At 42.5% G+C, this 23054-nt stretch overlaps 1 protein-coding gene across 35 annotated transcripts in view; it reads left to right on the top strand.

The window, feature by feature from the left end:
* The window catches only part of ATG13 (autophagy related 13), a 57151-nt gene that overhangs the window by 12500 nt on the left and 21597 nt on the right, over window positions 1-23054 (top strand). For all 35 annotated transcript variants that reach the window (XM_058424558.1, XM_032166075.2, XM_032166063.2 and 32 more), the window contains 5 exons: window positions 14400-14481; window positions 15478-15558; window positions 16012-16131; window positions 19594-19640; window positions 20642-20782. In XM_058424558.1, coding sequence (XP_058280541.1) covers window positions 14413-14481; window positions 15478-15558; window positions 16012-16131; window positions 19594-19640; window positions 20642-20782 — 458 coding nt within the window. In that variant the 5' untranslated portion in view covers window positions 14400-14412. The remainder of the gene's footprint in view (window positions 1-14399; window positions 14482-15477; window positions 15559-16011; window positions 16132-19593; window positions 19641-20641; window positions 20783-23054) is intronic.

Below are 23054 nucleotides of genomic sequence, written 5' to 3'. Positions count from 1 at the left end.
TAAAGGAATAAAATGGATGTAAACATGCAAGAATAGAATGGGAAAAGTTGAGAAGGAGAGATTCTCTACATTTTTGGGAGAAGGAAACCTAGAGGAGGAATTTTAACTGGTTTAACAATGCAGAAGAAGCAGCAGCCTGGGAGTGAAATGAAGTTGGAACAGGGAGTGAACTGATTTGAACCAAGAAACCTGTAATGGTTCCAGACTGGAGGTTCTAGGTAGCTAAGGTTCAGGGAAGGCTCCAGATTCAGAAATACCAAACACTGCTTGTGTGTTTCATGGTGAGTGAGTGGACCAGTTACAAAGGCCAAATGGAGATAAATATGGTAAAAATCAATTTACCTGATTTCTCACTGTGCTTGTTACATCCAGAAAGCTGATAGGTAGACTCCTGCTTGGCCTTGGCAAGAAATTAGAGGCTTTTTTTTTTTTTTTCGAGACAGGTTCTCACTCTATGACCCAGACTGGAGTTCAGTGGAGTGGTGCAATCACAGCCAACTGCAGCCTTGACCTTCCAGCTCAAGCAATCTGCCTACCTCAGCCTCCCCAGTAGCTGGCACTACAGGTGCATGCCACCATGCCCGGCTACTTACTTTTTTTGCAGAAACAAGGTGTCACTATGTTCCCTGGCTGGTCTTGAACTCCTGGACTCAAGTGATCCTCCTGCCTTGGCCTCCCAAGTCACTGGGACCACAGGTGCATGCCACCACAACTGGCTAATTTTTTTTTATTTTTCATTTTTTGTAGAGACAGAGTCTCTCTGTGTTGTCCAGGCTAGTCTCAAACTCCTGGGCTCAAGAGATCATCCCACCTTGGCCTTCCAAAGTGTTGGGATTACTTGTGTGAGCCACCATGCCCAGCCTGTTCACTTTTTATTTTCCAATACTTCATTGACTTCTTCGATTTGTTATTTCTTCTTCTGTCTTTGGGTTTTATTTATAGCTTTTTTATGTCTGTGCTTTTAATTGAGGATTAGGAAGATAGTTTAGATAAATATGTCTTTTTTATCTGCTTATTTAAGTAGAACCCTATATGTATGTATGTAAGTATAAATTAATGAATGACAGGGTCTCACTCTGTTACCTAAGTTGGAGTGCAGTGGTGCAATCATAGCTCACTGTAGTTTCAAACTCCTGGCTCAAGTAATCTGTCCACCTCGGGCTTCCAAAGTGCTGGGATTATAGGTTTGGACCACCAAGCTGGCCTATTTCTTTATTTAAAATTAGAATTTCAGTACAAAAGTAAGTAAAAGGTGTAGAGAACCTGCTTACCTAGTTAAATGTTGTTTTCCACTCGTTCGTTATTATCTTTTGCACTTAAGTAGTGTGACAGAATCTTCTGTCCAGCATTTGGAAGTCAGTGATTATCTGTAGGCATTACCTAACAATGGGATAATTTGTTTTTTCAGTAATTGTTCAAAAACATTTAGTCTGGTCTGGGTGCCATGGCTCACAGCTATAATCCCAGCACTTTGGGAGGCTGAGGTGAGAGGATCGTTTGAGGCCAGGAGTTCAAGACCAGCCTGGGAAACAAATGGAGACACCCGACACACCCCACAGGTCTCCGCAAAAATTTAAAAAATTAGCTGGGTGTAGTGACACATACCTGTGGTCTCAGCTACTCAAGAGGCTGAGATGGGAGGATTACTTGGGCCCAGGAGGTCCAGGCTCGCAGTGAGCTATGATGGCACCACTGCACTCCAGCCTAGATGACAGAACAAGACCTTGTCTCAAAACAAAAACAAAAAAGCATTTAGTCTGATACAAGTCTATGCATGTTCTCTTACACTTTGGGAACCTCAAAGTGTTATTTGTTAGGAATTTCTATTTGCAAAAGTGATGTGCAGAGATGTTGCAAAATTGAAGTTGCTATTTAAAGTCCAATAAATAGTTTTTGTTATTACTCAACTGTCTTGTCATGAAGAAAGGTCTTAATTAAATGAGATTACTTCTAAGACAAGAAAACCTATAAGTATCAAGTCACGGGACAATAAGTGTACATGAAGTTTAAAGGGATAGCAATATTTGTGGGAACATTGTAGAGTATAATTTTTTTTTTTACCTGATTAAGACATTTTAGAAACAGTGACATAAATTTAATCAATTATTCATGAATGGGAACTACAGAAATTTTTTTGTGAAAATCTGAAATTATACATAGTAATTGGGTTAGATCCCTAGGACAGAAAATTTTAATAACAAGATAGTAAGCAGCTCACGTGAACTTACATATTCAGCATATTAGCAGGAAAGAGGCAAGACATTTGAAGAACTTGCAGAAAGTTGCAAAGTAAATGAGAGACTAGAATGTTCAAAGGTAAAGTGGCCTTGATTTGAAGTAAGTGGTAACCTAAAAGCTCTTTTTCTTTGGCTTAGTCTCCTAGCAGCTGATGTGTGGCCTTAAAACCTATACTATCAAGGAGTCTCCACCCTTAATGTAGACAGTCATTTTGGCTGTAACAAGAATTGTGGTAGTAAGTAGTCTGCAAAGTCTGAAGAGGAGAAAGTCAAATACATACATTGTCAGGTCAGGTACCTCTATAGACTGTTGGCAGTAGAACCACAAAACCACTTGCCCCTGTGGTAGAGAAGGATATGTGAAGTTTATAGTGTGGGGTGATACCAGGTAACCCTCTGGTACTATTTTACTTCCCAAAACAGTATCTTTTTAGGAAAGATAACATCCTTATTACTTGACACATCTCTTTCTCTCTACTTTCTCAAAAATTGGAATCATGGGCCTAGCACAGTGGCTCGCAACTGTAATCCCAGTGCTTTGGGAGATGGAGGTGGGAGGATCACTTGAGGCGAGCAGTTTGAGACCAGCCTGGGCGACAGAGCAAGACTCCATCTCTAAAAAAAAAATTTATTTTATTTTATTTTGTTGTTGTTGTTGTTTGGCGACGGGGTCTTGCTCTGTCGCCCAGGCTGGAGTGCAATGGTGGGATCTTGGCTCACTGCAACCTCCTCTTCTCGGGTTCAAGCTGTTCTCCTGCCTTAGCTTCCCAAGTAGCTGGGATTACAGGCGCCTGCCACCATACCTGGCTAATTTTTGTATTTTTTAGTGGAGATGGGGCTTCACCATGTTGGTCAGGCTGGCCTAGAACTGACCTCATGATCCACATACCTCACCCTCCCAAAGTGCTGGGATTACAGGCATGAACCACTGCACCCAGACCCAAAAATTCTATTTTATTTTATTTTTTAATTATTGTTTTTTTGGAGACGGAGTTTTGCTCTTTTTGCCTAGGCTGGAGTGCAATGGCGCAATCTTGGCTCGTGCAACCTCCGCCTCCTGTATTCAAGTGATTCTTGTGCCTCAGCCTCCTGAGTAGCTGGGATTACAGGTGCCCGCCACCATGCCCAGCTAATTTTGTATTTTTAGTAGAGACGGGGTTTCGCCATGTTGGTCAGGCTGGTCTTGAATTCCTGACCTCAGGTGATCCGCCCGCCTCTGCCACCCAAAGTGTTGGGATTACAGGCGTGAGCCACCGCACCTGGCCAAAATTTTTTTTAATTAGCTGCACATGGTGTTGCGAGTTTATAGTCCCAGCTACTCGAGAGGCTTAAGTGGGAGGATTGCTTGAGGCCAGGAGTTCCAGGTTACAGTGAGCTATGATTGCGCCACTACACTCCAGCCTGGGCAACAGTGTGAGACCCTGTTTCAAAAAAAAAACATACATATGCTATATAAACAGTCTCTTGTAACTTGTGTTGTCCCCAAAACCGTGATTGAATTAATAAAATTAGTTTCTTTTACTTCATTAAGACCACAAATAAATGAAAGAAATTTTTTAGTTTCCTAGGCCTGAATATTGAAATCCTGGACTTTGGTACAGGATCACCTTTTGCCACTTTGAGCGACTAGACTCTTTGCTGAAAGTGCCAGCAGGCCTCTGATTGCCTTTTTGAAATCACATAACCTATTTTCTCAGCTAAGTTTGCCTGAGATTTTTTTTTTTCTTTTTTTTGAGACGGAGTCTCGCTGTGTCGCCAGGCTGGAGTTCAGTGGTGCGATCTCAGCTCACTGCGATCTCCACCTCCCAGGTTCAAGAGATTCTCCTCTCTCAGCCTCCTGAGTAGCTGGGTTTACAGGCATGCACCACCACACCCGGCTAATGTTTTTTTGTATTTTTAGTAGAGACGGGGTTTCACCATGTTGGCCAGGATGGTCTCGATCTCCTGATCTTGTGATCCACCCACCTCGGCCCCCCAAAGTGCTGGGATTGGATTCTTTTTTACTTTTTAATTTAATTTAGTTTTCTTTTTTTTTTTTTTTTTGAGTCTGAGTCTTTGTCGCCCAGGCTGGAGTACAGTTACAGTGGCACAATCTCAGCTCACTGCCACCTCCGCCTCCCGGGTTCAAGCAATCCTCCTGACTCAGCCCCCTGAGTAGCTGGGACTATAGGCATGCACCAACACACCCAGCTAGTTTTTGTATTTTTAGTAGAGACAGGCTGGTCTCAAACTCCTGACCTCAAGTAATCTGCCCACCTCGTCCTCCCAAAGTGCTGGGATTACAGGTGTCATCCACTGCACCCAGCCTAGTTTTTTTGTTTGTTTTTTGAGACAGTCTTGCTCTGTCACCCAGGCTGGAGTGCAGTGGCACGATCTCGGCTCACTGCAACCTCTGCCTCCCGGGTTCAAACGATTCTCCTGCCTCAGCCTCCCCAGTAGCTGGGACTACAGGTGTGTGCCAGCACACCCAGCTAATTTTTTGTATTTTTAGTAGAGGCCGGGTTTCATCATACTGGCCAGGCTTTTCTTGAACTCCTGACCTTGTGATCCGCCCGACTCAGCCTCCCAAAGTGCTGGGATTACAGGCATGAGTCACCTCGCCTGGCCTAGGGTTTTTTTTTTTTTTTTTTTTTTAAAGTAGGGGTTTCTCTCTCTGTCTCCCAGTCTGGAGTGCAAGGGTGCTGTCTGAACTCGTGGCAGCCTCTGCCTCCCAAGTTCAAGCAATTCTCGTGCCTCAGCCTCCCAAGTGGCTGGGATTACAGGCTGCGGCATCACCCCTGGCTAATTTTTGTATTTTTAGTAGAGACGGGGTTTTGCTACGTTGGCCAGGCTGGTCTCAAACTCCTGACCTCATGTGATCCCCTGCCCTCAGCTTCCCAAAGTGCTGGGATTACAGGCGTGAGCCTCCGAGCTTGGCCTTTTAAAAGTTTTATTTTAATTAAGACATAATAATTGTACATATTTGTAGGATACAGTGATGTTTTGATAAATATATACATTATGTAATGATGAAATTAGGGTAATTAGGATTGCCTGAGTCCAGGCGTTCAATACCAACCTGGCCAACGTAGAGAGACCCCCATCTCTTTTTTAAAAAATTGCATAGCAAGAGTTGCAGGATTTAGTAACTGGACAGTTAATAGCCAAGGGCAGAAAAAAGGAAGTTGTTCAATTGCAGGTTTCTTTAATGTTTGTGTCAAATTTACCTTTATATTCATAGGAGCACTCAAAGAAAGAATTTTGCAAAGAGCAAAGCGTAAAGTAAACCTTACATACATTTACCTTGTAGAGGATGAATTGACTGCTTGGTTAACTGGACCTAAGGGAACACATAGGTCTGGGAGATAACTTTTTCCCTAGTGGAGACTGCACCCTTTTTGGCTCAATAACTGGAGTTACATAATCCTTTCAATGCTACCAGTTGTACAAAAAGTCATTGGAGCCATTGTGCCATTATAGTGATTGCATTGGTAGATAATCTGATGGTGAGAATCCAATTCTTAATCTTTAGTGTAAGATAAGGGCAGTATAATCCTGCAGCACATTTCTTTGTTTTTCTTCTTCTTGAGACAGGGCCTTGCTCTGTCACCCAAGCTGGAGTACAATGGCACAGTTGTTAATGTTCTTTTTAACCAAAATTAGGAACGTCTGAAGTGGGTATATGTTTCAAATGCAGTCAGATCTACAAATGATAGATTCCAGTAGGTAAGTCATTTATAGTTTGGATCGCTTTAGGCCATTAACCTGTTCTTGATCACAGTGGACTATCCTGTGGCATCTTATTCCAATAATTATTTCCTCTCTCACATCTTTTATTTCTCCTTCATTGACTTCTTGCCTCTCCCTATAAATTTGTTTAGATATCACTATCCTGGGAGGGCCAGGCGCGGTGGCTCACACCTGTAATCCCAGCACTTTGGGAGGCAGAGGCGGGTGGATCATGAGGTCAGGAGATCGAGACCATCCTGGCTAACACAGTGAAACCCCGTCTCTACTAAAATACAAAAAAATTAGCTGGGCATGGTGGCGAGCACCTGTAGTCCCAGCTACTCGGGAGACTGAGGCAGGAGAATGGCGTGAACCCAGGAGGCGGAGCTTGCAGTGAGCCAAGATCACTCTACTGCACTCCAGCCTGGGGGACAGAGCAAGACTCCGTCTCAAAAAAAAAAAAAAAAGAAAAAAAAAGAAAAGCCAGGCAAAGAGTATATACTATATGATTTAATCTTTTTTCCTTTTTTTGTTGGGGGTAGAGATGGAGTTTCACTATGTTGCTCAGGTTGATCTTGAACTTTGGGCCACAAGCGATCCTCCTGCCTCAACCTTCCAAAGAGCTGGGATTACAGGTGTCAGCTGCCATGCTAGGCCTATGTGATTTAGTTGATATAGTTTTTTTTTTTTTTTCTTTTGAGGTGGAGTCTCGTTCTGTCACCAGGCTGGAGTGCTAATTCTCCTGCCTCAGCCTCCCGAGTAGCAGGGACGACAGGCGCACACCAACACACCCCAGCTAATTTTTGTATTTTTAGTAGAGACGGGGTTTCACCATGTTGGCCAGGGTGGTCTCGATCTCTTGACCTTGTAATTAGCCTGCCTTGGCCTCCCAAAGTGCTGGGATTACAGGCGTGAGCCACCGCGCCCAGCCATTGATAATAGAATTCTACAAACTGCAGATTAAGGATCAGAGGTTTCCTAAGGATAAGGAGTATTAAGGAGTGGCTAAAGGGAGGCATGAGGAAACTTTTGGGAACTATTGGGGTTCACTATTTTGTTTTTGGTGATGGTTTTACCATACACAAGTATGTTAAATCCTATTAAATTGTATACTTTCAACATACTGTTTATTGGAGCTACAACTCAGCTATTTTTATTTATCTATTTTGAGATAGAGTCTCACTCTGTTGCCCAGGATGGGATGCAGTGGTGCAATAAAACAAAATGTTTCTACAAGAAAATACAGGAGAATATCTTCATGATTTGCAGATCAGCAAAAATTTATTTTCTTTTCTCTGAATTTTAATAATTTATTAATCATTCATTTGATGGTAAGCACTTCTTTATGTTCAAAAAATAATGTTTTTCCAGGGTTCAAGTGATTCTCTTGCCTAAGCCTCCCGAGCAGCTGGGTTTACAGGTGTACACCACCACTCCTGGCTAATTTTTGTATTTTTTTGGTAGAGACAGGGTTTCGCCATGTTGGCCAGGATGGTCTCAAATTCCTGACCTCAAGTGATCTGCCTGCCTCAGCTTCCCAAAGTGCATCAAAACTATTTTTAATATGGAAATAAAGAGCACCCAGATGAGAACAAGCACAGGCTATTCAGAGCAAAAGAGTCAGCTGTTATCATTTGCATTTGGCGGAGACTCAGAAGTGGACAGAGGAGTGGGAAAGCTTTATAGTGGGGGGGAAAAAGGGAAGGTTTCAGGTTTGCCCTAATTGGAGGCCCCTGGCATAGGGCAGTTGGAGGCAGGCTGACTAGAAGCAGGGCATCCTGTGTGATTGGTTAGGAGGTGCATATTTGGCTTTCTTCAGCTGGTCCTAAGTTGGAGGCCATGGGGACCAAAATGTAGGGTATTAAGTCCTAGCTGTTTTGGGCCAGTGGTTTTTTGTTTTCATTTTTAATTTATGATTGATACATAATAATTATACATATTTGTGGGGTTTGTGTTTTGATGCATGTCTAAATTGTGTAGTGACCTATTCAGGATAATTAGCATATTCATCACCTTAAACATTTATTGTTTCTTTGTGATGAGAACATTTAAAAACTTCTCTTTTTGACTGGGCGCGGTGGCTCATGTCTGTAATCCCAGCACTTTGGGAGGCTGAGGCTAGGTGAATTGCTTGAGTCCAGGAGTTCAAAACCAGCCTGGCCAACATGGCATAACCCTGTCTCTACTAAAAATACAAAAATCAGCTGGGTGAGGTGGCGCATGCCTGTAATCTCAGCTACTCAGGGAGGCTGAGGCACCAGAATCGCTTCAACCCTGGAGTCAGAAGTTGCAGTAAGCCAAAATTGCACCATTGCACTCCAGCCTGGGTGACAGAGTGAGACTCTGTCTCAAAAAACAGAACAAAAAACCCTCTCTTGCTGTTTTGAAATACACATTATTGTTAACTCCAGTCATTCTGCTATGATATAGAACACCGGAACTTATTCCTTCTATCTAACTGTGGCCTTGTACCTGCTGACCAATTTCTCACCACCAACCTACACCCTACTTCCCCATCCTCTAGTAACTCCTGTTCTACTCTCTACTACTATAATAACAGCCTCTTAGATTCCACGAGTGAGATCATGCAGTATTTGTCTTTCCATGCCTGGCTTCTTTCACCTAACATAATGCTCTCCAGGTTCATTCATGTTGCTGCAAATGACAGGATTTTACTCTTTTTCTGTGGCTAATTTCCATGATATATATATATATATATTCCACTTTTTTTGTTTGTTTGTTTTTTGAGACAGAGTCTCACTCTGTCACCCAGGCTGGAGTGCAATGTTGTGGTATTGGCTCACTGTGACCTCCGCCTCCCATGTTCAAGCCATTCTCCCACCTCAGCCTTCCAAGCAGCTGGGACTACAGGCGTGTGCCACCACACTCGGCTAAATTTTTTTTTTTTTTTTTTTTTTTTGAGAAGGAGTCTCGCTCTGTTGCCCTGGCTGGAGTGTAGTGGTGCGATCTCGGCTCACTGCAACCTCCGCCTCCCGGGTTCAAGTGATTCTCCTGCCTTGGCCTCCTAAGTAGCTGGGACTGCAGGCGCCTACCACCATGTCCGGCTAATTTTTTGTATTTTTAGTAGAGACAGGGTTTTACTATATTGGCTGGGCTGGTCTCGGACTCCTGACCTCATGATCCGCCTACCTTGGCCTCCCACAGTGCTGGGATTATAGGTGTGAGCCACCATGCCCAGCTTCCACATTTTCTTTATCTTCATTGATAGACATTTAGGGTGATTCTATATCTTGGCTATTGTGAATTGGGCCAATTGTTATAGTGGTTATTGTTGGCTTCCTGGACTAGTTGCTAGAGATAGTCTGACTTCATTGACTCATTAGTGTAGATAGTAGGTTGGCTTCTTGGGCTGGTTGCTTCAGGTTGTGGGTCAGAATTCTTTTTTTTTTTTTTTTTTTTTTTGAGACGGAGTCTTGCTCTGTCACCCAGGCTGGAGTGCAGTGGCGTGATCTCAGCTCACTGCAAGCTCCGCCTCCCGGGTTCACACCATTCTCCTGCCTCAGCCTCTCCGAGTAGCTGGGACTACAGGTGCCCGCCACCTCGCCCGGCTAATTTTTTTGTATTTTTAGTAGAGACGGGGTTTCACCGTGGTCTCAATCTCCTGACCTCATGATCCGCCTGCCTCCGCCTCCCAAAGTGCTGGGATTACAGGTGTGAGCCACTGCACCCGGCCTATGGGTCAGAATTCTGTCTTTACATATATATTGCCCAGCTGTAACTGTAATAGGTCCATTGTTCATTTCGTGTAGCAAGTGAGTATGCCGAGACACTGAGTTGCAGCAGAGAAAAGAGGTTTAATTGTAGGATTGCCAAAACAGGAAACAGGAGGAACCCTCAAATCCGCCTCCCCAGGGAGTTTGTGGGTAGAGTTTCAATTTAAGAGTTTGAGAGTGGGCTGAAGTGTGGAGATCATTGATTGGTCAAAGTATGCAGGGTAAAGTCATGGCACAGAGAGATGAAGAAGCTATATTCTTACACTGGTTTGGTTTCTCTGTGGGGGGGCCTTTAAACTGTTTGGTGTCAGCTATTCTGCTGTACTTCAGGATCTGCTTATGCAATTTTTTTTTTTGGACAGGGTCTTGCTCTGTCACCCATGTTGGAGTGTAGTGGCACGATCTTGGCTCACTGCAATCTCTGCCTCTCAGGCTCAAGCGATCCTCCTGTCTCAGCCTCCTGAGTAGCTGGGACTACCATGCCCAGCTAATTTTTATATATTTTTTTTTCTAGAGATAGGGTTTTCACCATGTTGCCCAGGCTGGTCTCAAACTCTTGGACTAGTGATTCTCCCACCTTGGCCCCCCAAAGTACTGGGATTGCAGGCCTAAGCCACTGTGCCCATGACTTAAGCAATTCTTAAACAAAAGTCTTAGGATTCTAACATCAGGGAGCCTATCTATAGAACAGTAGCGATGCAAATGGTTACAAGGAAGTGGGTCAAAGTACAGCCTGATTAATGGTTAATTATATTTCTGTCCAGAATTCTTGTTAATCTTCTAAGAATGGCTTCATAGCCATTGTCTGTTAGTATATTCAGTCTCCTGTTAAAAAATAAAAAATAGGTTCCATCAGAATGGCAAGCCACCTCTGGGAGAAGACATTTGCAGTATGTATATCCAACGAAGTACTTGTATCCAGAATATATGTTTAAAACTCCAGTAAGGAAAAGAAAACCCAATGGTAAAAATGGGCAAAAGGCTTAAACTAGCACTTCACAAAAGAAGATATCTTAGCTAGAGCCTGTGTTTCCAGCTACTCGGAGGCCAAGGCAGGAAGATTGCCTAAGCCTGGATGATTGAGACCGCAGTGAGCTATGATCGTGCCACTGCACTCCAGCCTAGGCAACAGCAAGATTTTGTCTCACAAAATTAAAAAATACAACAATAAAATAGGATATCCAAATTGCTAATAAGCATATGAAAAGGTGCTAATAGGGGAAATTTCAGTCATCAGGGAAATTCAGATTAGATGAGATACTACCAGATACTACTGTCTTTGCCAGAATGGCTAAAATTAAAGAATAATTATTACCAAGTGGTATATAGATTTATAGCAACTGGAGCACTCAAACGCTGCTGGGACTGTGAACTGGTACAGATACTTTAAACCTTTCTGGCAGTGTCTATTTAAGCTAAACATACGTACGGTGTACTCAGTGATGTACCATTAACATTCCTGGCTTTGTCTCTGATAGTGAATGTTTACATCCACCAAAAGACACATATAAGAATATGATAGCTAAAAACAGGAAACAATTCAAATGTTTATCATCAGTAGAATTTTATTTATTTATTTATTTAAGATGGAGTCTTGCTCCATTGCCCAGGCTGGAGTACAGTGGCACGATCTCTCTCACTGCACCCTCTGCCTCCTGGATTCAAGTAGTTCTCTGCCTCAGCCTCCTGAATAGCAGGGATTACAGGTGCCCACCATCACACCCAGCTAATTTTTTTTATTTTTAGTAGAGACGGGGTTTCACCATCTTGGCCAGGCTGGTCTTGAATTCCTGACCACGTGAGCCACTGTGCCTGGCCTAGAATTTATTTTTAATATTATGTTATATTCATGAGATAGGGTACTATGAAGCAATGAAAAAGAATAAGCTGCTGCTACATCCAGCAATATAGATGAATTGTATTACAGACGTAATGTTGAATAAAAGCCACACACAAAACAGTTAGTATTATTGACTATATTTGTAAGAAATTCAAAACAGCCCAAACTAATCTGTGGTGATAGAAATCAGTAATTATTTCCTTTTGGTGGATTTATAGACTGAGAGGGGTGTAATGGAGCCTTCTAGAATATTGGATATGTTCTATAACTTTATCTGGATTGTGGTTATATGGGTGAATACATATAAAAATATTTATTGACCTGTACACCCAAGATTTGTGCATTTCAATGCATCTAAGTTGTACCTGAATTTTTTTTTTTTTTTTTTTTTTGAGACAGAGTTTTACTCCTGTTGCCCAGGCTGGAGTGCAGTGGAGCAGCCATGGCTCACTGCCCATGGTTCACTGCAGCCTTGACCTCCAGGGCTCAGGCCATTCTCCCACCTCATCCTCCCGAGTAGCTAGGACTACAGGCATGTGCCACCATGCCTGGCTAAATTTTTTTGTATTTTGAGTAGAGACGGGTTGTGCCATGTTGTCCAGGCTGGTCTCCAACTCCTGGTCTAAAGTCATCCACCTGCCTCATCCCTCCCAAACTGTTGGGATTACAGGTGTGCACCACTGTGCCCGACCAAAAAAAAATTTAACGTGTACCCATTATTTCCTCTTTTAGCTCTCCTTTTGTTTATTCTTTTCCTTAAAATCTTTTCCCAGTCTGGCTTCCCTGCTTTTGTTAAATGAAACTCTAGCCTCTCAGTTATCCACGTTTAAAACTCTGCCACTCCTTTATCCTGTTTCTTAAGTCAGTCATTAAATCTTATCAGCTCTTCCTTGTTATTTTTGTGGGTTTTTTTTTTTTTTTTTTTGAGATGGAATCTCACTCTGCCACCCAGGCTGGAGTGCAGTGGCGCAATCTCAGCCCACTGCAACCTCTGCCTCCTGGATTCAAGCGATTCTCTTGCCTCAGCCTCCCAAGTAGCTGGTATTACAGGCGTGTGCCACCACGCCCGGCTAATTTTTGCATTTTTAGTAGAGACGGGTTTCACCATGTTGGCCAGGCTGGTCTCAAACTCCTGACCTCAGGTGATCCACCCGCCTCAGCCTCCCAAAGTGCTGGGATTACAGGCGTGAGCCACCGTGCCTGGCCTTCAGCTTTTCCTTTAAAATATCGCCCAATCATGCCAATGCTAGATCATGCCTTGATCACAATCCTTAATTATTGCCAAGGACCTAACTGATTTCCCCACTTTTCATACTCAGAAGTGTTCTGCATTATGCCCGTAAAGCTATCTTTCTAAAGCACCATTCAGGATGTTGTTACCACTCCGATTGTGTCACTTCCTCTCGTCAAAAGCCTTGGGTGAGCCCCCCTGTCTTGCACACTAGGTGCAGATCTGGCTTCTAGATGCTGATTGTATTCAAGATGCTCATGGTCTGGCCCCAACCAGCTGTATTACTTCCCGTGAACAAAAGTTCTCTGCAAACGAATTTGGAGGAAAGAGACTTTATCCCAGTGAACAGTTTGTAAACTGGCAGAACAAAGGGAGGGTGCAGGTTTTATAGTGCCTAGGTTCAGAGTCATGTCTGTTTATGCCAAGGAAGGATTGAAACTTCCCTAGTTCTGGTTGGTCAGCATAGCCGAGTTCTGATTGGTTGATACAGCTGACCCCTGATTGGTTAGTTTCCAGGCCCAAAACCAGAAGTCTCTCAGAAATTTGTTTCAAATGGCTGATTGAGGGAGTTCAGCGGGTGGGGGGTTGGCGGTTCTTGCCCGATTTAGCTTGGGATCAACAGCTCCAACACGTTTGGCTTGATTGTAAAAAGGGAGGTCTTGTACTACTTTTATACATGTTTTTGAGAACAAAGAGTACATGACTACTTGGTCCCCCAGCTATGGCCATCTTGTTCTGTTTTAAACATGATACCCCTCAGCTGTGGGAGTCTATTTTATCTGCTGGCCCAGGACGTCCATTAACATTTTCCGTCTATACTCAATCCTTTGGAAAACTGGAGAAAACTGGAGTACTTAATATTTCTAAACTTAATTTGCTCTCGATTGTTTATACCTCTTTGTTCATGCTCTCTTTCTCTAAATACATCCTTTCTATCAAATCATCTCAAATCATTTCAACCTAGAAGGGCTTTTTTTTTTTTTTTTTTTTTTTTAAATGAGACTGGGTCTCACCATGTTGATCTTGCCCAAGCTGGTCCAAATTCCTTGGCTCAAGCAGTCCTCCTGCCTTGGCCTCCCAATGTGTTGGGATTACAGGCATGACCCATAGCGGCCAGCCAGGGAGGGCGTTTATTATGTGTTCCATGAAATCTGTGAATCCTCATGAAATTATATGCAAACATTCCTATATGTATGTATTTTTCTGGAGAAAGGGCTTTTGTCAATAGATTCTCAAAAGCCTATAACTCCGCAAAGTTAAATTGATTTAGTGGCCTTTGAAGGAATATAAATTAACTAATGTGCGTTCAGCAAAATTTATGTCTCATTAAAATTTAGTCCTAAATCTGCTGGATGATGAAATAATTTTGAATGGATGATTATATTTAAAGCTCAGAGTTTCAGAATCAGGTAAAATTGTTCTCATTCATTTTTTAGGTTCCTAGATGTAGCTCTGTGTGGAATCTATTTTCCTCAAGAGATAGTATCTCAGTATTTTTCACTTTGGTATCTTTAGTTAAAGGAAATTTTTTTCCTCCCACTCCCACATGATTATTCCTAGGCTAGTAGACAATACCATCTCTGTATGCTTTGATGTTTCAATGCCTTTTTAAAGATATTAGTCATTTTTTTTCACTTTTTTTTTTTTAGATTCCTGTAGGCAATGGAAACTGATCTCAATTCCCAGGACAGAAAGGACCTGGACAAGTTTATTAAATTTTTTGCCCTCAAGGTAATATGTCCATTCTCTTGAGCCTAGAACTGTTAGAAATAACTTCCGTGCTTCTCCCTTTTGCGAACAACTCTCTTTGGAAAGTAGAATAACAGCTTGCAGCTTGCCCATTTTAAGGGATACTTCTGTCTGTTGTCAACCAAACTGTGAGGTGTGGGGGCGGTATTGGGGGTGTAGCTAAAATGTAGCTTCCAATTTTCCACAGCTACTTGTTAAAAAAAAAAGTGTTTTTTTTTTTTTTTTTTTGCAAGCCTGTTTGCAGAAATGTCAAACTGTTATGCCAGGTTATTGGCACAGTATGTTCCCTTTGGGTGGGAACAAAGACCGTCAGCTGGAATGGGCAGCATTTTGGACATCTTTCCTTAAGTTTCAACTAATCCTGAAATGTTCAACTTTTATATATTCTTCCCTTCCTGGTAAATGAGGAGTTAAAATTGAATTTTGAATGCCATATTTTCCTAAATCTAAAAATCATTTCTACCTATGTCACTCCTCTCAACCATTGCCATGCTAGAACAATCCATGTAGTTGATTTTAGTTGTAAAATTATGTGGAAGACTTTTGCCATATGGGCCAAATGATATGAATAATTGTGGAATTTTTGTTTTAAATCTACCATGGTGTTATATGTTTGTGGCAGGGAATATTTAAAACCACAGTTGGACATGTTTTTTTGTGAACATCATAGCCACCATGCTCAGCTTTCCTTCTGCCATATGAGAATATTACAGTTTCCAAGCCTCAACCTGTAATTCCTTTCATTGGTTGACACTATACCCTCAGGAATGTTTATAAAGTTATTTTTTGTATGTAGTGTTTTTTTTATCTGTTCTCAAAAATTAAAATTATACTGTTTCCCAAAGTATACTTATGATTAATTGGCATCTTTTAAACTCTGTATTGGGAGGATTTTAACCCTGATCAGGAGCCAAATTAGTTTAAGACTTTTCATCATTTTAAGATTTCTTTTGTGTGTGTGTTTTTTTTTTTTTTAAGACTGTCCAAGTGATTGTCCAGGCTCGGCTTGGTGAAAAGATTTGCACTCGTTCATCATCTTCTCCAACGGGTTCAGACTGGGTAAAATTCTATTATTTACTAAGGTGTATACTGTAGTGTTTGTCACAAGGAGTGTGTAAAGTTCTCAAGTGCAATAATAAGTAATACCATTTATAGTATTGTAAATAACACTAAAATATCTAATTCAATTTGATCCATTTACTTAAAAAGGTTGTTCTTATTGTATGTTAATCCTGAGTTTATTTGGTTCTTAACTTTCTGCTGTGATATATGAAAAGCTTAGTCCTTGGAAGACAAAAATTGTATCTTAGCTAATTTTTGTAATGATAATTACTTTTCAGCTTGAGATTTTGGGCTTTGATGCAGGATTATCCCTTATGGGGAAGGGAGAAGTGAATGAATTGTCTTCCTTAATCAGCCACAGCAATACTTGCATTACCCAGCATACACTTAATTTCTTTTTCCATAATGTTCCTGTGAATGTTTCATGCAAAAGTCCCTTTTGTTTTCCAGTTCAACTTAGCAATCAAAGACATCCCAGAGGTTACACATGAAGCAAAGAAGGCACTGGCAGGGCAGCTGCCTGCGGTCGGGAGGTCCATGTGTGTGGAGATTTCACTTAAGACTTCTGAGGTAAGGGTACGGCCAGGTTGGTGTCTTCATTTAGCACTCAAGGCTCCTCACACTCTGAGTCCAGTTCATTTCTCAGTCTTATACCTGCCCCTTTCCTCTCCGACATTCTTATCATTCTCTGAGGGGATCATGGTTTTTTTTGTTCATTTTTTTTGTTTTGTTTTGTTTTGTTTTGTTTTTTTGAGACTGAGTCTCGATCTGTCGCCTAGGCTGGAGTGCGGTGGAGCGATCTCGGCTCACTGCAACCTCTGCCTCCCAGGTTCAAGTGATTCTCCTGCCTCAGCCTCCTGAGTAGCTGGGATTACAGGTACATGCCACCATGCCTGGCTAATTTTTGTATTTTTAGTAGAGACAAGGTTTCACCATGTTGTCAGGCTGATCTCGAATTCCTGACCTTGTGATCCACCCGCATTGGCCTCCCAAAGTGCTGGATTACAAAGGTGAGCCACCGCGCCCACCCTGTTTTTTGTTTTTATTTTATTTTATTTTTTGAGACAGAGTTTCACTCTCGTTGCCCAGGCTGGAGTGCAGTGGCATGATCTTGACTTACTCCAGCCTCCGCTTCCTGGATTCAAGCGATTCTCCTGCTTTAGCCTCCCAAGTGGCTTGGATTACAGGCGCCTGCCACCATGCCTGGCTAGTTTTTGTATTTTTAGTAGAGACAGGGTTTTGCCATTTTGGCCAGACTGGTCTTGAACTCCTGACCTCAGGTAATCCGCCCACTTTCGGCCTCCTAAAGTGCTGGGATTACAGGTGTGAGCTATTGCGCCTGACCTGTTTTGTTTTTTGAGACAGGGTCTTGCTCAGTTACCCAGGCTGGAGTGCAGTGGCACAATCATGGCTCATTGCAGCCTCGACCTCCTAGGCTCAAACAATCCTCCCACCTCAGCCTCCTGAATAGCTGAGACTATAGGCATGCACCACCATGCCCAGCTAGTTTTTGTAATTTTTGTGGAGATGGGGTTTCACCATGTTGCCCAGGCTGGTCTCAAACTCCTGAGCTCAAGCTATCCGCCTGCCTCAGCCTCTCAGAGTGCTGGGATTACAGGGGTCATGGTTTTTGAACTTATTATTCCAACCACTTGGTATAGACTCTACCCTCTTGTTCACATGACATACTTCTGCTCATCCTTCAAGACTCACGTGCTCTAGAAACTTTCCCCCTTTTAATGGGAGATATAACTGCAGTCTTTACTTAGACTTCCTATGCTGCTTTGTTTGTATTTGTTTCTAGAGTGTGACTTGCTGGGTGGTGGTGGTTGTTGCTTTTAGGTGTTTTTTGTTTGTTTGTTTTGTTTTGTTTTGTTCTTTGAGACAGAGTCGCCTAGGTTGGAGTGCAGTGGCACGATCTCAGCTTACTGCAACCTCCGCCTCCCAGGTTCAAGCGATTCTCGTGCCTCAGCCTCCAGAGTAGCTGGGATTACAGGTGCATGCCACCATGCCTGGCTATTTTTTGTATTTTTTGTAGAGACGGGGTTTCACCATGTTGGCCAGGCTGGTCTCGAACTCCTGACTTCAGGTGATCTACTTGCGTGGGCCTGCCAAAGTGCTAAGATTACAGGCATGAGCCACCATGCCCAGCCTGCTATTGTTTTGAGACTGGGTCTCACTCTGTCACCCAGTCTGGAGTGCAGTGGCACAGTCATGGCTCACTGCAGCCTCAAATTCCTAGGTTCAAGGGATCCTCCCACCTCAGCCTTTCCAAGTAGCTGGGAGTATAGGCATGCACCACCACACATGGCTAATGTTTAAAAAAAATAAAAAATTTTGTAGAGACAGGGTCTCCCTGTACTGCCCAGGCTGGAGTGCAGTTCTGCTTATAGCTTACTGCAGCTTCAAACTCCTGGCCTCAACTGATCCTCCTGCCTCGTACTCCAAAAGTGCCGGGATTAGAGGAGTGAGCCACTTTGCCCAGCCTGTATTGTGAGTTTTTAAAAATGTTTTTGCTTGCCTTATTTCACATTAGGATTGATGCAGATACTGTTTCAATGTATTTTCACTAATAGATTATAAGGCTGTATGGTATAATGAAAGGTAAATAGAATTTGGAGCTACACAGAGCCAAGTTCAATCCCAGCTAAGTGACTTTAGCCAAATTACTTAACCCCACCCCCACTAGCACTTTTTTTTTCCGCTCTGTTACCCAGGCTGGAGGGCAGTGGCACGATCTTGGCTCACTGCAACCTTCCCCTCCTGGGTTCAAGCGATTCTCTTGCCTCAGCCTGGTTCAAGTGATTCTCCTGCCTCAGCCTCCCGAGTAGCTGGAACTACAGGCACCCGCTACCACGCCCACCTAATTTTTGTATTTTTAGTACAAATGCCAAAGTGCTGGGATTACAGGCGTGAGCCACTGTGCCTGGCCCAGCAATTGTAATTCTGAAAATTTTCCCAAAGAAATTAATTGAGTTTGTGGGAGAAGTTTTAGTCTCAAGGTTGTTTATCATAATATTTGCAGTAATGAAAATTTTTTTTTTTTTTTTTGAGACGGAGTCTCGCTCTGTCGCCCAGGCTGGAGTGCAGTGGCGCAACCTCGGCTCACTGCAAGCTCCGCCTCCCAGGTTCACGCCATTCTCCTGCCTCAGCCTCTCCAAGTAGCTGGGACTACAGGCGCCCGCCACCACGCCCGGCTAATTTTTTTGTATTTTTAGTAGAGACGGGGTTTCACCGTGGTCTCGATCTCCTGACCTCGTGATCCGCCCGCCTCGGCCTCCCAAAGTGCTGGGATTACAAGCGTGAGCCACCGCGCCCGGCCAGTAATGAAAATTAGAAACAACCTTTATGTTCACACTGAGATGAAGATACCAAAAAAAAAGAATAAAGAAACAACCTTGGCTGGACGCGGTGGCTCACGCCTGTAATCCCAGCACTTTGGGAGGCCAAGGCAGGCAGATCACGAGGTCAGGAGATCCAGACCATCCTGGCTAACACGGTGAAACCCCGTCTCTACTAAAAATACAAAAAATTAGCTGGCTGTGATGGCAGGCGCCTGTAGTCCCAGCTATTTGGGAAGCTGGGGTAGAATGGCGTGAACCCGGGAGGCGGAGCTTGCAGTGAGCCCAGATCGCGCCACTGCACTCCAGCCTGGGTGACAGAGTGAGACTCTGTCTTTAAAAAAAAAAAAAAGAAAAGAAAAGAAACAACCTTTATGTTCAAGAATTGGAGGACTGGTTGGATAAAATGATAGTCATATGGTGGAATACTGTGGAACCATTTTAAATGATTTAGAATTTTTAATTATAAGGAAAATTCCATGACATATTTATTAAGAAAAAGCAAGTCATCAAAATAGCATATAGACTGATTGCCCTTTTATTTAGAGAAGAGGCTTGTTCGATTATAAGTTGATATCCATTTTTTTCTTTTTGTTTATCTATACCTTCTAATATTTTTATAGTGACTGTAATGCTTTGAAATTAAAAATTTTTTAAACAAACAAATATTTTAAATGTGTCCTTTCTACAGGGAGATTCCATGGAGCTGGAAATATGGTGTCTTGAAATGAATGAAAAGTAAGTGCTGCATCTTAGGGTCCTTGGTTGTGGTTGCTGAGGACTAAGTAGATGACATCATGTGAAAAGCAGGGCTTTGTTTTCAGAGTCAGGGAGGGCATTCTGACCACTTAACAAAGCCAACAGGTCTTTGCTACAATTTGCTTCATCCTTGGCTTCCAGCCTAGACACAGAGATGACCTTCAGAGGGAACATCAGTCCAGAGAGACTCAGATACTACAGGGAAAGGAGCAGCAGAGAAAGCTGAAAAGGCTTTGTTGTTTTCCCAGAGTACAGCTAGTTCTCTGATTCAATCCCTTGCGAGCTCTTGTAATATGACTACTCTGTTTTGTCTGTTTTCTGTGTGGCAGCCATCCAAAAAGATTTCCCTTCCCTGCTCGTTTTTACAGACTATGGGTCATGGATTGGAAATGCATGTTATTTCCTTTCCTCATTTTCTTCTTTCAAGGCAGATTAGCTTACCTCCTGCCTGAAGCTTCAGTTTTCAACAAGAGTATATAGGAAAATTGAGGAAATATCAACACATCAAAAGAAAAATCTTAGTGATAAGTATATGTGATGGACATTAATTTTCTTTATTGAATAAATGCAGTTGCCAGGTTATGGCCCAAAATTTTAGAGCCAAGCTGACTTTTCTACAGACTTCTGTTAGATTATCGAGATAGACAGCTCATAGGATAGTACGTGTTTGCACCTTCAGTGTATATAATTGCAGTATTTATTTATTTATATGTTTTCAGATGTGCTGCTTTATTTCTAAAAAATAAATAAATAAATAACCACTTTGAAGCTAGAAAAAAATATATTGGGTGCCTTTTGATGCTCATTTGCCTGTGTCTAGTACATGAGAAGGTAAAACATTGGCTTACCTCAATAATCTGTTGATAAAGGTGTAGTTAGAGTTCTCTGGTTAGTTCAGAACATGTCTTAATAATAAATTTGGTCTTGTGTAGCTCCAGCACTAAATAGAAGTATGCTGACCGTATCTTTGTGCCTGGCAGGTGTGATAAAGAAATCAAAGTTTCCTACACGGTGTACAACAGACTGTCATTGCTGCTGAAGTCTCTTCTTGCTATAACTAGGGTGACACCAGCCTATAGGCTGTCCAGAAAACAAGGGCATGAATATGTCATATTATACAGGTAAACAGCATAGATGGTCATCTTGATTCACTCATCAACCTCCTCACTTTGCACATTGTCTGGCATTTAGATGTTCTGTGATGATGTTTCGGACAGTTGGTTGGTTTGTTGGATTATTGATGCTGTCGCTTTCATGTGATCACTATCCAGCCTGCCTTATGAACCTCACCCTTCCAAAGCCACCAGGTTTATTATCCTTTTCTGTATGTACAATCATGATTCCTGTGGAATGGATGTTGAGGTCCTAGTGATAAACATCTTAGAGCTAGGGAAGAAAGTCAAGAGTTTTACTTATTTATTTATTTAGAGATGGAGTCTCGCTCCATCGCCCAGGCTAGAGTGCAGTGGCGCCATCTTGGCCCATTGCAGCCTCTGCCTCCCGGGTTCATGTGATTCTCCTGCCTTAGCCTCCCGAGTAGATGGGACCACAGGCACCCGCCACCACGCCCAGCTAGTTTTTGTATTTTTAGTACAGACAGGGTTTCACCGTATTGGCCAGGCTGGTCTCGAACTCCTGACCTTGTGATCCGCCTGCCTCAGCCTCCCAAAGTGTTGGGATTACATGTGTGAGCCACGATGCCCGGCCTGGAAGTCAAGACTTTAAAAAACAGTCTATACTGGGAAGATTCCACAGTTTTCTGTATTCCAGGGTTAAATTAAAACTTTGTCTAACAAACTGTTAACTCAGTTTATGTTTTTAATTAGTTGTCTGTGGATATAAAGAACTGGTCAACAGAGTATTTTCCTTGGAGCATTTCACTTCAGCACATTTATTGAGTGCCTTTTTAGTGCAAGCATTGTGCCAGGAGAACTGAAGAACTGTACAGAGGCCCAGCATTAGAGGTGGTTTAATGTAGTGAGGGAAACAATTTGATACATGTATAATTATTTTTAAAAAGCAGGATTTGAAAACTGCAAACCAGAATCAGGAAAAAAAGGTACTGAGAGAATATAGAAAGATAAAATTTGTTCTGGTTGGTAAACAGTTTAGGTCTTATGGAGGAAGTAGCATTCAAGCTGGCCTATTAGGGAAAGAGAATTTGGGCTGGTAGAAGTGAGGGAGAATAATTATTCCAGATGGAGAGTTCAGCAGCTAGCAAGGCACAGAAGTGGAGGGCAGAGTAAGAGCTCTGCTCAGATTGTCAGATGAACCAGAATGGTGGAGTAGAGGGTATGTGGCAAAGTGTGAGAGAAGAGCTTGGAATGCTGGGGTCCCAAATCTACCAAAGATGCCTTTCTTTTGTATTTAGTGATAAGCCATTGGTTTAAGCCTTTGCCTTACACGTATAGAGCTGATTTTTAGACGAATAGTATAGCAAGATAGAGGGACCAAAGGAGGAGAGGCTTATCTAGTTCTGTTGAAATAATCTGGTACCTGAGAATAGTTGTCATTTCCTTTAACTTTCTTAGCAATATCCTAGCAAGCCTAACCATGTCTATTTTTCTAGGTCTTTAATAAATTTTTGCTGTCTTCTCTCTAGTCTTCTGGTTTCAAGTTGTTTTATTTGAAAATTGCTCAACTTTTATTGAGATATATTAGAAAGATATGCTACTAAAATCATCGGCTTAGTTACCTAGGACTGCTAGTTCTTTCCATACCAGTGTTTAAAGTGTTCCTTTATCATGTATCTCTGGAGTAATCATTATTGCTCACAGGGGCCAGACGCACGCCTGTAATCCCAGCACTTTGAGAGGCTGAGGCGGTTGGTCACTGGAGTATAGGAGTTCGAGACAAGCCTGACCAACATAGCGAAACACTATCTCTACTAAAAATACAAAAAATTAGCTGGGCAGGGTGGCACGCTCCTATAATCCCAGCTACTCGGGAGGCTGAGGCACGAGAATCAGTTGAACCCAGGAGGCGGAGGTTGCAGGGAACCAAGAGCACACCACTGCACTCCAGCCTGGGTGACAGGGCAATACCATATCTCAGGAAAACCCAAACAAGCTAGTACTGCTCACAGGATGTTGATCATTTAGGAGTGTTTTTGGATACAAATAACTGTAGCTTAGATCTAGAGAGGTGGATGATCTCAGAGGTAGACTTGGCTTTTCCACCTGCTTTTTATACTGTCGTTAGAAGGTTAACAGCCTGATACCATTAAAGAATAGTCTTGACCAGGTGTAGTGGCTCACGCCTATAGTCCCAGCACTTTGGGAGGCCAAGGCAGGAGGATCACCTGAGGTCAGGAGTTCGAGACCAGCCTGGGCAACATAGTGATATCTTGTCTCTACTAAAAATTTTTTTTTTTTTTTTTTTTTTTTTTTTGGC

The sequence above is a fragment of the Hylobates moloch genome, unplaced genomic scaffold (genome assembly GCF_009828535.3).
Source record: "Hylobates moloch isolate HMO894 unplaced genomic scaffold, HMol_V3 SCAFFOLD_11, whole genome shotgun sequence".
NCBI classification, from domain to species: Eukaryota; Metazoa; Chordata; class Mammalia; order Primates; family Hylobatidae; genus Hylobates; species Hylobates moloch.
Note: the sequence above shows the minus strand (reverse complement) of the source record. Positions and strands in the feature narration are given on the sequence as shown.